This window comes from Leucoraja erinacea, chromosome 22 (genome assembly GCF_028641065.1).
Source record: "Leucoraja erinacea ecotype New England chromosome 22, Leri_hhj_1, whole genome shotgun sequence".
Classification (NCBI taxonomy): Eukaryota; Metazoa; Chordata; class Chondrichthyes; order Rajiformes; family Rajidae; genus Leucoraja; species Leucoraja erinaceus.
In genome coordinates, this window is record NC_073398.1 from 613,146 (window position 1) to 626,692 (window position 13,547).

Genomic DNA, 13,547 nt, shown 5'->3' on the forward strand with positions numbered 1-13,547 from the left:
TCCACACCGCTATCACTCTCTGAGTAAAGAAGTTCCCCCTCATGTTACCCTTAAACTTCTGTCCTTTAATTCTGAAGTCATGTCCTCTTGTTTGAATCTTCCCTATTCTCAAAGGGAAAAGCTTGTCCACATCAACTCTGTCTATCCATCTCATCATTTTAAAGACCTCTATCAAGTCCCCCCTTAAACTTCTGAGCTCCAGAGAATAAAGACCTAACTTATTCAACCTTTCTCTGTAACTTAGTTGTTGAAACCCAGGCAAAATTCTAGTAAATCTCCTCTGTACTCTCTCTATTTTGTTGACATCCTTCCTATAATTGGGCGACCAAAATTGTACACCATACTCCAGATTTGGTCTCACCAATGCCTTGTACAATTTTAACATTACATCCCAGCTTCTATATTCAATGCTCTGATTTATAAAGGCTAGCATACCAAAAGCTTTCTTTACCACCATTTCTATATGAGATTCCACCTTCAAGGAACTATGCACGGTTATTCCCAGATCCCTCTGTTCAACTGTATTCTTCAATTCCCTACCATTTACCATGTACGTCCTATTTTGATTTGTCCTGCCAAGGTGTAGCACCTCACATTTATCAGCATTAAACTCCATCTGCCATCTTTCAGCCCATTCTTCCAAATGGCATAATCATTCTGCAGACTTTGAAAATCCTCTTCATTATCCACTACAAAATGTCCTCATTATTCAGGGAACGGGGGTTCCCCTCCTCCACCATAGATGAGGCTCGCACCGGGGCCTCTTCCATACCCCGCAACACCGCTCTCTCTCCCCATCCCCCCCACTCGCAACACGGGCAGAGTCCCCCTAGTCCTCACCTCACCAGCCGTCACATACAAAAAATAATTCTCCATCAGTTTTGCCACCTCCAACGTGACCCCACCACTCGCAACATCTTCCCATCTCCCCCCATATCTGCCTTCCGGAAAGACCAGTCCCTCCATAACTCCCTTGTCAATTATTCCCTTCCCTCTCGTACCACCACCTCCCCAGGCACTTTCCCTTGCAACCGCAAGAGATGCAACACTTATCCCTTTACCTCCCCCCTCGACTCCGTTGAAGGACCCAAGCAGTCGTTCCAGGTGCGACAGAGGTTTACCTGCATCTCCTCCAACCTCATCTATTGCATCCGCTGCTCTATATGTCAGCAGATCTATATCGGTGAGACCAAGCGGAGGTTGGGCGATCGTTTCGCCGAACACCTCCACTCGGTCCGCAATAACCAAGCTGAGGTCCGGGTGGCTCAGCACTTCAACTCCCCCTCCCACTCCGTCTCCGACTTCTCTGTCCTGCGTCTCCTCCATGGCCACAGCGAGCAGCACCGGAAATTGGAGGAACAGCACCTCATATTCCGCTTGGGGAGTCTGCATCCTGGGGGCATGAACATCAAATTCTCCCAATATTGTTAGTCCTTGCTATCTCCTCCCCTTCCTCAGTCCCCCTGCTGTCTCCTCCCATTCCCCAGCCTTCGGGCTCCTCCTTTTTCCTTTCTTGTCCCCGCCCCCGATCAGTCTGAAGAAGGGTTTCGGCCCGAAACGTTGTCTATTTCCTTTGTTCCTTAGATTTCGTGTACCACCAATTGAATAACTACTTTGGTTCCGTCTTCACTAAGGAAGACATAAATAATCTGCCAGAAATAGCAGAGCACGCGGGTCAAAGGAGATGGAGGAACTGAGTGAAATCCATGTTAGCCTGGAAGTGGTGTTAGAATGGATTAAAGGCCGATAAATCCCCAGAGCCAGATAGGCTGCATCCCAGAGTACTTAAGGAAGTAGCTCCAGAAATAGTGGATGCATTAGTGATAATTTTTCAAAACTCTTTAGATTCTGGAGTAGTTCCTGAGGATTGGAGGGTAGCTAATGTAACCCCACTTTTTAAAAAGGGAGGGAGAGAGAAAACGGGGAATTACAGACCAGTTAGTCTAACATCGGTTGTGGGGAAACTGCTAGAGTCAGTTATTAAAGATGGGATAGCAGCACATTTGGAAAGTGGTGAAATCATTGGACAAAGTCAGCATGGATTTATGAAAGGTAAATCATGTCTGACGAATCTTATAGAATTTTTCGAGGATGTAACTAGTAGAGTGGATAGGGGAGAACCAGTGGATGTGTTATATCTGGACTTTCAGAAGGCTTTCAACAAGGTCCCACATAAGAGATTAGCATACAAAGCACACGGTATTGAGGGTTCAGTATTGATATGGATAGAGAACTGGTTGGCAGACAGGAAGCAAAGAGTAGGAGTAAACAGGTCCTTTTCACAATGGCAGGCAGTGACTAGTGGGGTACCGCAAGGCTCAGTGCTTGGACCCCAACTATTTACGATATATATTAATGATTTGGACGAGGGAATTGAATGCAACATCTCTAAGTTTGCGGATGACACGAAGCTGGGGGGCAGTGTTAGCTGTGAGGAGGATGCTAGGAGGCTGCAAGGTGACTTGGATAGGCTGGATAAATGTGAGGTGAGCAAATGCATGGCAGATGCAGTACAATCCATGCCGAATGTGTCCCACCTGCCTGCACTCGTACCATAACCCTCCATTCCCTTCTCATCCATATGCCTATCCAATTTATTTTTTGCCACTTTGGTGGCAAAAACAGGAAAGTAGATTATTATCTGAATGATGGCCGAATAGGAAAGGGGGAGATGCAACGAGACCTGGGTGTCATGGTACACCAGTCATTAAAAGTTAGGCATGCAGGTGCAGCAAGCAGTGCAGAAGGCGAATGGTATTTTAGCATTCATAGCAAAAGGATTTGAGTATAGGAGCAGGGACGTTCTACTGCAGTTGTACAGGGTCTTGGTGAGACCACACCTGGAGTATTGTGTACAATTTTGGTCTCCTAATCTGAGAAAAGACATTCTTGCCATTGAGGGAGTGCAGAGAAGGTTCACCAAACTGATTCCTGGGATGTCAGGACTTTCATATGAAGAAAGACTGGATAGACTCGGTTTGTACTCGCTAGGATTTAGAAGATTGAGGGGGGATCTTATAGAAACTTACAAAATTCTTAACGGGTTGGACAGGCTAGATGCAGGAAGATTGTTTCCGATGTTGGGGAAGTCCAGAACAAGGGGTCACAGTTTAAGGATAAGGGGGAAATCTTTTAGGACCGAGATGAGGAAAACATTTTTCACACAGTGGTGAATCTCTGGAATTCTCTGCCACAGAAGGTAGTTGAGGCCAGTTCGTTGGCTATAATTAAGAGGAAGTTAGATGTGGCCCTTGTGGCTAAAGGGATCAAGGGGTATGGAGAGAAGGCAGGTACAGGATACCGAGTTGGATGATCAGCCATGATCATATTGAATGTGCAGGCTTGAAGGGCCGAATGGCCTACTCCTGCACCTATTTTCTATGTTTCTATGAGCCGTACAATCATACCAATAAAGAGCAACAAAACACACTAAATACATTTTAACATAAACATCCACCACAGTGACTCCTCCACAATCTTCACTGTGATGGAAGGCAAAACAAAAAGTTCAATCTCTACACTTCTTTGTTCTCCTGTAGTCGGGGGCCTCGAGCCTTCCGTTGATGGGACGACGGGACGATCTTGGCTCCTGTAGCTGGCGGTCTGGCCCTCCGCATCGGGGGTATCCCAGCTCCCCTGCGCGGGCGATTGGACCCCAGGTCAGGGCTGGTTGAACCTCTTGCGACTTTGGAGCTTCCCAACCGAGACTGCGAGCTCTTTGGTGTTGAAATCCGCAGGTCGCGGTTGGAACGTCGATCCCAGGCAAGGGACCGCAAGCTCCGATGGTAACTCTTGCGGCCCCGTGGTGGGACTCAAAGTCAGTCTCGAACAAGGCCGCCAGCTACATGATGTTAGGCCGCAAAGCGACCAGGCACGTTCCAGAAAAAAATCGCAAAATCATACATCGCTTCTTAGATGCTGTTGTAGCATTAGAATTTGTGCCTATTTCAGTTACTGTAAGTTATGCTTAATGGTGGAGTTGGGTGGAGTGAAGGAAATGCTGTTGAATGTTGAACTTCTCTGAGACACGGTCATTGCCTGGGTTGCACAAACGTTGACATAATTGACTGCAACGTAAGCATGGAATGTAAGAATAGGATTGATCCATGTGCAGTCACCAGCAGGCTTTCTGTCTTTCGATGTTGTGGTGTTTGGAAGGTCATTGATAAAACAGCTGAAGGTGGCAGGTCATAAAGCAATCTCATGAGGAACTCCTGCACTGATATTCTAGGGCTCTGGTGATTGTCTGTCGATGACACATTTCGTCCTTTGTGCAAGTATGGTTTTATTTAGTGGAAGGTTCTTTGAACAGTTCCGTAAAAGTAGGTTCAGTCTGAAGAATCGTCTCAACCATTCCTTCTCCCCAGAGATGCTGCCTGTCCCGCTGAGTTACTCCATCATTTAGTGTCTATTTTCAGTTTAAACCTACATCTGCAGTTCCTTCCCAATTGTTTTGTACCACAGTATTTCAAGATGGATTGATTGATTATTATCACGTACCATGTCACTGTGAAATTATTTGTTCTGCATAACATACGCAAAGAATCGGCAAGTATCGGCAGAATCGACATAGTTACACCGGGTCCCCTTTGGTTTATGACGACACTCCACGCCGGCTTCCTCTTTGTTCAGAGGCATGTCCTTGGCCCCCGCCGCCGGCTCCTCTCCTGGACGGCTCCGCCACACTCACTGGGAGCTTCACGATGGCCTTCCTTGATCATGACCACCTTGTGCTGGATGATTGGGAAAAGGCATTAATTACTTCCCTTTGTCATTCGATGAGTGAATTTTTAAAAAACTACTGAGCTGCATGCATTTTTTCCTCTTCATTTTCTATTTATCCAATTTTTGATATCAATTCACTTTTCGTGAAGCTAATGTTTTGCTAATGAAAACCTTTTATTTTGGCTCATACTTTCCAGGACATACCATGCAGGAAAGCATCAAATTAGCCTCGTGTGGGGATGATATTAAAATCTGGGATTCGGTTTCCATGACTATAGTGGAACAATTTAATCCTCATAAGAAGCCCTGTGAAATAACTTCTGTTTGCTGGACTGCCGATAATATCCTTTTGGGCATGTAGCTGCCAGTAACGACTGCAAGCGTGTGATTCAAGTTCAGTGGTGTTTTTATTGTCACGTGTACAAAGTGCTAACACAGTGAAACTCTTGTACATACAAACAGTCCAGTAGAGAATTCAATGGATTCAACAGTGGCTGAATGGGAGATGCCAGAGAGTAATGATGGATGGCTGTTTGTCAAGTTGGAGGCCGGTGACTAGTGGGGTGCCTCAGGGATCTGTGTTGGGTCCACTGTTTGTCATATACATCAATGATCTGGATGATGGTGTGGTAAATTGGATTAGTAAGTATGCAGATGATACTAAGGTAGATGGTGTTGTGGATAATGAAGTAGATTTTCAAAGTCTACAGAGAGATTTAGGCCATTTGGAAGAGTGGGCTGAAAGATGGCAGATGGAGTTTAATGCTGATAAGTGTGAGGTGCTACATCTTGGCAGCACAAATCAAAATAGGAAGTACATGGTAAATGATAGCGAATTGAGGAATGCAGTTGAGCAGAGGGATCTAGGAATAACTGCATAGTTCCCTGAAGGTGGAATCTCATGTAGATGGGGTGGTAAAGAAAGCTTTTGATGTGCTGGCCTTTATAAATCAGAGCATTGAGTATAGAAGTTGGGATGTAATGTTAAAATTGTACAAGGCATTGGTGAGGCCAATTCTGGAGTATGGTGGACAGTTTTGGTTGCCAAATTATAGGAAAGATGTCAACAAAATAGAAAGAGTACAGAGGAGATTTACTAGAATGTTGCCAGTTTAAGCAACTAAGTTACAGAGAAAGGTTGAACAAGTTAGGTCTTTATTCTTTGGAGCGCAGAAGGTTAAGGTGGGACTTGATAGAGGTCTTTCAAATGATGAGAGGGGTAAACAGAGTTGGCGTGGATAAGCTTTTTCCATTGAGAGTAGGGAAGATTCAAACAAGAGGACATGATTTGAGAATAAAGGGACAGAAGTTTAGGGGTAACATGAGGGGGAACTCAGAGAGTGGTAGCTGTGTGGAATGACCTCCCAGTGGAAGTGGTGGAGGCAGGTTTGATTTTATCATTTAAAAATAAATTGGATAGGTATATGGACAGGAAAGGAATGGAGGGTTATGGTCTCAGTGCAGGTAGATGGGACTAGGTGAGAATAAGTGTTCAGCGCGGACTAGAAGGGCCGAGATGGCCTGTTTCTGTGCTGTAATTGCTATATGGTTATATAATTGCCATACCCCTGATCCCTGATTCCCGGTAAGAAATAGTTTACTGAGCCCACCCGCTAGAGGCAACATACCATGTTTTGGTGCCATTCTGTTTCAGGTAAGTCCAAGGCTGTTGCGGGCCTCCAGCCGTTCCTTGAACAGAGCGTCCCTCGTCTCGCCCGTCCACCTTTGCTCCACAGGGGTGCCTCCCGCAGCCGATCATGTGGGAGCGGTAGGCCAAACCCCTGTTCCCTCTGCTCTACTACCGGCCTTGCTCCTTTCCTGTCTTACCGGCTCCATCCTCCTAGTCTCTGGTCTTCTGGGACGAGTAGGGGCCAGCACAGCAGCCTCTTCATTCCAGGCCGGTGGTCTGCTGGGTCCAACAAGCTGGGGTCCTGCCCAGCAACTTCCTTCTGCAGGCCACGATCCGTCATGGAGGGGGCAGCTTGGTGGGCTCCCACTGAAGCCATGGACCACCGGATTTTCTATTCTGTTCGTCCAGTTCTCAAAATGTGGCAATATTTTATCTTAAAAATAGCGTACCAGGACCACTATTTATATTGCACTGATGATTGCGAATTATGTAAGCAAGGACTAAGTCAACTTCTACATGCACTTTGCTGTTATTCTTAGTGAAATTCAAAGTTTTCCTTAATTCTACTTTACTTGGCTTGTCTTACCTCTTGCCCTTTCAGTGAAAGACCTTTTTCAGCTTTTTGTTTTACTGCGTTTTCTTGCTTTCCTTTTATCTAACAAAAGTCTAATGCTGCCATAATTGCTTGTTAATTCCCATGTATATTATTATGTACAAAATTATATTTTTAACAATACAATAAAATCTTGTGTTTAGTGCTAATGTTTCTAATATTTGGCCAAAGTAGAGCAGGAATATAACATCCAGAATGTTTTTAATATCAAGGTTATATATGCTAACAAATTTCATGCAGAACTGAGTTTTGCATAGTTTATCAATGCCTCAAAATGTTGAGTTGCAGCTTCATTTGCATATGTTATTTTGTCTGTCAATATAATTTGTTTCTTTTAAATGAAGCAAAGTGTCAGGGTTTTTTTTCCAGTTATTTTACCTTAATTCTTCTACATCAGTGTTTGTTGAGTTCATCCAGCAGTGCGGATAAGATTGTATTATCAACATGCAAATCTACTCCAGTTCCTATAAAGGATTTTGCAGAAGGGGTAGGTAACATTTTATTCAAGCTTGTGTTGATTCATGGTTGATGTATGACTACATTTGGGGGAATTCTTCAAAACATCAGATTTGGATGAATGTTTTCCATTTAATATCATACCATTTTGATGTTTTTTTTTCATTCAACAGAGAAAACAGACATGTGTAAGTCTGGGTTCTACTGGCAAGTGTATTGTAAGTGGCGGTCTGGATAACACAGTTAATATCTGGGATGCAAAGTCGAAGAGATGTCATAGAACACTGAAGGTATTCTAACATGGTATCTAACTATGCAAATGTATTTCACTGCAGAAAAATTAGGTTCTGTTATTTTTTAAGAAAATCGCCTCCATGTCCTTGATTCCTCAACTAGCACAATATATAGTTACATAATCGAACATTTAGTTCCCTGAAATATTTTTAATCAAAGCACCTCTTAACCTGGGAAATCTACATTCAGCTCCTTTTTGAATTGGTGTCAATGCCTTGGGAATAATCTAGCCAGGCTTTTGTACTCCTGTAATAGACCTTGTTTACTATTAGTTTAGAGATCCAGGGTGGAAACTCGCCCATCAGCCCACCTAGTCCGCGCCGACCAGTTCTGTACAATATTCAATCGTGTACAATAGTTCTATCCTACACGCCAGCGACAATTTGCAGAAATCAATTAACTTACAAACCTACACATCTTTGGACTGTGAGGGGACCCGGAGAAAACTCACGCGGTCACAGGGAGAACATGCAAACTCTGTACAGATACTTCCCATAGTCAGGATTGAACCTGGGTCTCTGGCTTTGTTAAGGGGCTGTCCCATTGCAGCGACGGACAAACACACACAGCCACGCCACGCCAACACACACACACACACACACACACACACACACACACACACAGCCACGCACACACACACACACACACACACGCACACACACTTCAGCCCTCCTCCCACACCGATCTGTTCTTACTAGTTCCATATTATCCCATTATCTCATCAATTCCCTAGACACTAGGGGTAATTTACAGAGGCCATTTTAGCCTGTAAATCCACCCATTTTTGGGACGTGGGCAGAAACCAGAGGAAACAATCGCACACCAGGCATAGTTCCTGCCTCACTGCGCCAGAGAGAGAGAGAGAGAGGTTCAATCTTGACCTTTGTGGAGTTTGCATTTTCTCCCTGAGACCACATGGGTTATCTCCTGTTTGCTCCAACATCCCAAGGACATATGGGTTTGTACGTTAATTGGCCTCTGTAAATTGCCACGGGTGTGCATGGAGTGGATGAGAAAATGGGATAACATAGTACTAGTGTAAACGGGTAATCGATGGATGGCCGAAGGGCCTGATTCCGTGCTGTATCTCTAAAGTAAAAAGCCCATGCGGTCACAGGGAGAGAGTGCAAACTCCACATGGACAGCACCTGAGATCAGGATCGAAACTGGGTCTGTGGCACTGGGGCAGCAGCACGTCATGCTGGTCTTCTTTTGAAGAGATGTGACTAAAAGAGATTTAATCGAGTTGTCTAAAGTTAAATGGCCTGTTTAGAGTGTACAGGAAGGATGTCTTTTCCTTGGAAGTCATGAACAATGGGTTATAATCATAAGGAAGCAGTGGGAAAGAGGAGGAGAGATAAAGAAACATTTTTCTTGCTCAGTGCATCAGGGATCAGGAACTGAATGAATCTTGGAGGCAGAAATCTTATTGCATTTATGAAAAGCACTTGAAGAGCTGACAGCAGGATTATGGGCCTGAAAGGTGAATTTAGGCTGAGCAGCTTTTTCTCAACCACATGATGGACCAAATGTAGATTCTGTATTATTTCGTCTTTTCTTTGGGAACAATAAGGGGTCCAAAGGATGTAACAGTCTTTGAGGTTTCTGCTCTTTTGAGGTTTTGTTACAGGAACTGATAACCCAAAGGGATGGATTGGGGCAGGACTTTCATGATCATGTGAGGGACAGAAGTTTAGGGGTAATATGAGGGGGAACTTCTTTACGCAGAGAGTGGTGGCGGTGTGGAATGAGCTCCCAGTGGAAGTGGTGGAGGCAGGTTCATTGGTATCATTTAAAAATAAATTGGATAGGCATATGGATGAGAAGGGAATGGAGGGTTATGGTACGAGTGCAGGCAGGTGGGACTAAGAGGAGAAAAATTTGTTCGGCATGGACTTGTAGGGCCGAGATGGCCTGTTTCCGTGCTGTAATTGTTATATGGTTATATGGTTATGTGAAGATAAGTTAAAGATACCGCTTACTGAGCAGATCTTAACATAGGCTATGCACGTCCTTCTCTTTTGTAATAAACCTGAATAACAGTCCCAAGTTTTTTCTTGCATAACCTTCAGGGTGAAAGACATGAATATTTGATTCTGGTTATATCAAGGTGCTGGGTCTTCAGTTAGAATTTTTGGATGTGCTTTAGATAAAATGCACAGTGGTGCAGTGGTAAAGTTGCTGCCTCACAGCGCCAGAGACCCAGATTCCATCCTGACTACCGATGCTATCTGTACGGAGTTTATACTTTCTCCCTGTGACCTGCGTGGGTTTTCTCTAGGATCTCCGGTTTCCTCCCACACTCGATGTGCAAGTTTGTAAGTTAATTGGATTGGTATAATTGTAAATTGTCTCTAGGGTGTAGGATCATGATAATGTGCAGGGATTGTTGGTGAGCCGATGGGCCTGTTTTCGAGCTGTATCTCTAAACTAAACTAAAAATTCCGAATAGATTCAGTTCATTCCTACTTTTGCTCAGATTCTTAATAGTTTGGAGAAGGTGTACGGCATTGGCCTTACAGGGTGATTGAGTGGGCAGATGCAGTATAATATAGATAAATGTGAGGTTATCCACTTTTGCGGCAAAAACAAGAGGGCAGATTATTATCTCAATGGGGTTAGGTTAGGTAAGGGGGAGGTGCAGCGAGACCTGGGTGTCCTTGTACACCGGTCACTGAAAGTTGGCGTACAGGTACAGCAGGCAGTGAAGAAAGCTAATGGAATGTTGGCCATCATAACAAGAGAATTTCAGTATAGGAGTGAAGAGGTTCTTTTGCTGTTGTATAGGGCTCTGGTAAGATCACATCTGGAGTATTGTGTACAGTTTTGGTCTCCTAATTTGAGGAAGGACATCCTTGTGATTGAGGCAGTGCAGCGTAGGTTCACGAGATTGATCCCTGGGATGGTGGGACTGTCATATGAGGAAAGATTTAAATGATTAGGCTTGTATTCACTGTAGTTTAGAAGGATGAGGGGGAACTTATAGAAACATATAAAATTATAAAAGGACTGGACAAGCAGGAAAAATGTTCCCAATGTCGGGCAAGTCCCTAAATAGGGGCCACAGTCTTAGAATAAAGGGGAGGCCATTTAAGACTGAAGTGAGAAAAAACTGTTTCACCCAAAGAGTTGTGAATTTGTGGAATTCCCTGCCACAGAGGGCAGTGGAGACCAAATCACTGGATGGATTTAAGAGAGAGTTAGATAGTGCTCCAGGGGCTAGTGGAATCAAGTGATATGGGAAGAAGGCAGGCACGGGTTATTGATTGGGGACGATCAGCCATGATCACAATGAATGGTGGTGCTGGCTCGAAGGGCCGAATAACCTCCTCCTGCACCTATTTTCTATGTTTCTAGGTTACCTTCGTACCCCTGCGCCTATACTACAATGTTCCTAATCTGCCATGATATTGAGCGCTCTTCTGTTGCCTATGATGCCATGCCTATTCCTCCGGCAGGGAGTCCTCATGCCCCCGACCAAGGGATGACCAGTACTCCTCGGCACGCAGAACACCTATCTTTTTCATATCCATCCCACTCCAATCTCACCTACAAAGGCACAGCCCACACTGAGTACCAGTCCTAATATTGTCATCAGATCTGCTGACTAGGACGTTGCCATTGCAGTTTAGCAGACATGTCCACTGTGTCAGCTTTAGGACACTTCATAGATTCCCTGTGGTCATGATCCCAATGGTGGATACCAGGTCACAATCTCCCAAACCATCAATGATCTTATCCCCCTCCACCGCCTCTAATCATAGTTCCCCAACATTGAACTGCCTGTTTCTATCTCCTTCCCAAAGGCACATGGCTGAGCAGTAGAGTGCTGCCTTACAGTTCTAGGGACCCGGGTTTGATCCTAAATACGGGTGCTGGCTGTACGGAGTTTGTACGCTCTCCTCGTGACCTGTGTGGGATTTCTTTGGGTATCCCGTTGCCTTGCACACTCCAAAGGCGAACAGGTTTGTAGGCAAATTGGTTCGGTTTCATCGTAAATTGTTCCTAGTGTGTGTAGGATAGTGTTCGTGTACGGGATCGCTGGTCGGTGTAGAGTCGGTGGGCCGAAGGGATTGTTTCCCAAGTCAAGTCAAGTCATGTCAAGTTTATTTGTCACATACACATACGAGATATGCAGTGAAATGAAAGTGGCAATGCTCGCGGAACAACAAAACACCAAACAAATTATAAACACAATCATAACACACATATTATTTTACATAATAAATAATAGAAGGAAAAACGTTCTGTACAGTTAGTCCCTGGTGAGAAAGGCGTTTACAGTCCGAATTGCCTCTGGGAAGAAACTCCTTCTCAACCTCTCCGTTCTCACTGCATGGCAACGGAGGCGTTTGCCTGACCGTAGCGGCTGGAACAGTCCGTTGCAGGGGTGGAAGAGGTCTCTCATGATTTTGTTTGCTCTGGAGTTGCACCTCCTGTTGTATAGTTCCTGCAGGGGGGTGAGTGAAGTTCCCATAGTGCGTTCGGCCGAACGCACTACTCTCTGCAGAGCCTTCTTGTCCTTGGCAGAGCAATTCCCGAACCAGATGGTAATATTCCCGGACAAGATGCTTTCCACCGCCGCTGCGTAGAAGCACTGGAGGATCCTCGGAGACACTCTGAATTTCCTCAATTGCCTGAGGTGGTAAAGGCGCTGCCTTGCCTTACTCACGAGTGCTGAGGCGTGTGATGACCATGTCATATCCTCAGAGATGTGGACTCCCAGATAGTTCACTCTATCCACAGGATCCCCATTTATACTCAATGGAGTGTACGTCCTCGGATGATGTGCCCTCCTAAAGTCCATGATCAGCTCCTTTGTTTTTTTGATGTTCAAGAGGAGGCTGTTCTCCTGGCACCAGAGTGCTAGATCAGCCACCTCCTCCCGATAGGCCCTCTCATCATTGTCTGAGATCAGGCCCACCACCACTGTGTCATCACGAGGAGATTCCCCGCTGTATCTCTAAACTAAACAGGTTCACGCACCTCTTCTAATCGTATCTTTTGCATTTGATGCTCCTTTACATCGACGAGGTGTGGACTCAATGACCATTTCACTGAGCACATGCTCAGTCCTTGAGAGATGGTATTAACATTGGTTTTTCCAGTTTTAATTATTGCTCTTTCTTCCCCCCCCCCCCCCCTCCCCCCCCCCCCCCCCCCCCCCCCCCCCCCCCCCCCCCCCCCCCCCCCCCCCCCCCCACCACCTTGGCAAGTGCACATTTCTCCCATCACCTAAGTCGCGCTGTTCCTTTCCCCTCTTCCGTATGCTCATATCCCACCCATCCAGTCCCTGTCCTCCATTTTCCTTTCATTCCTTATCTTTGGCCTACCATATTCCACAGCCAGGCTCTATTGTTCACTTTTCTTTCTTTATTTGATACTCTTTTGCCTCCTTTTTATCTCTAAACGGGAGGAGAATGAGGAGAGCAGGGGGGAGATAAGACTTTGCCTTCCATCACAGTGAGGAGGAGATTCGCTGTGATGGATGTTTGTGTAAATTGTGTTGCGTCTTGGTTCTTTTTCTTGTTTGATTGACTGCAGAAACCAAATTTCGTTTGAATCTCATTGAGGTTCAAATGACAACAAATAAATTGTATCATTGTATCTAACCGTTGTTATTAACTGCAGCACCCTCACTTGCATCTACATATTATTAGCCAGACTTTGCCCCACCTCACTTCTCTTCCACTTTTCTTCACTCTACTGCATCGATCTGAATGGTCCTGATTCCAAATGTCGTCTTTCCATTCCTTCCAGCTTAGTTTAGAGATACAATGCAGAAAAAGGCCATTTGGCCCACCGTGTCCACGCTGACCAGCGATCCCC

The 13,547-nt window shown here is 45.1% G+C and overlaps 1 protein-coding gene across 2 annotated transcripts in view; it reads left to right on the top strand.

Annotated features, from left to right (window-relative positions):
• Positions 1-13,547, top strand: part of nedd1 (NEDD1 gamma-tubulin ring complex targeting factor) — a 75,014-nt gene that overhangs the window by 9,311 nt on the left and 52,156 nt on the right. For both annotated transcript variants that reach the window (XM_055652744.1, XM_055652743.1), the window contains exons 2-4: positions 4,923-5,066; positions 7,361-7,455; positions 7,598-7,714. In XM_055652744.1, coding sequence (XP_055508719.1) covers positions 4,931-5,066; positions 7,361-7,455; positions 7,598-7,714 — 348 coding nt within the window. In that variant the 5' untranslated portion in view covers positions 4,923-4,930. The remainder of the gene's footprint in view (positions 1-4,922; positions 5,067-7,360; positions 7,456-7,597; positions 7,715-13,547) is intronic.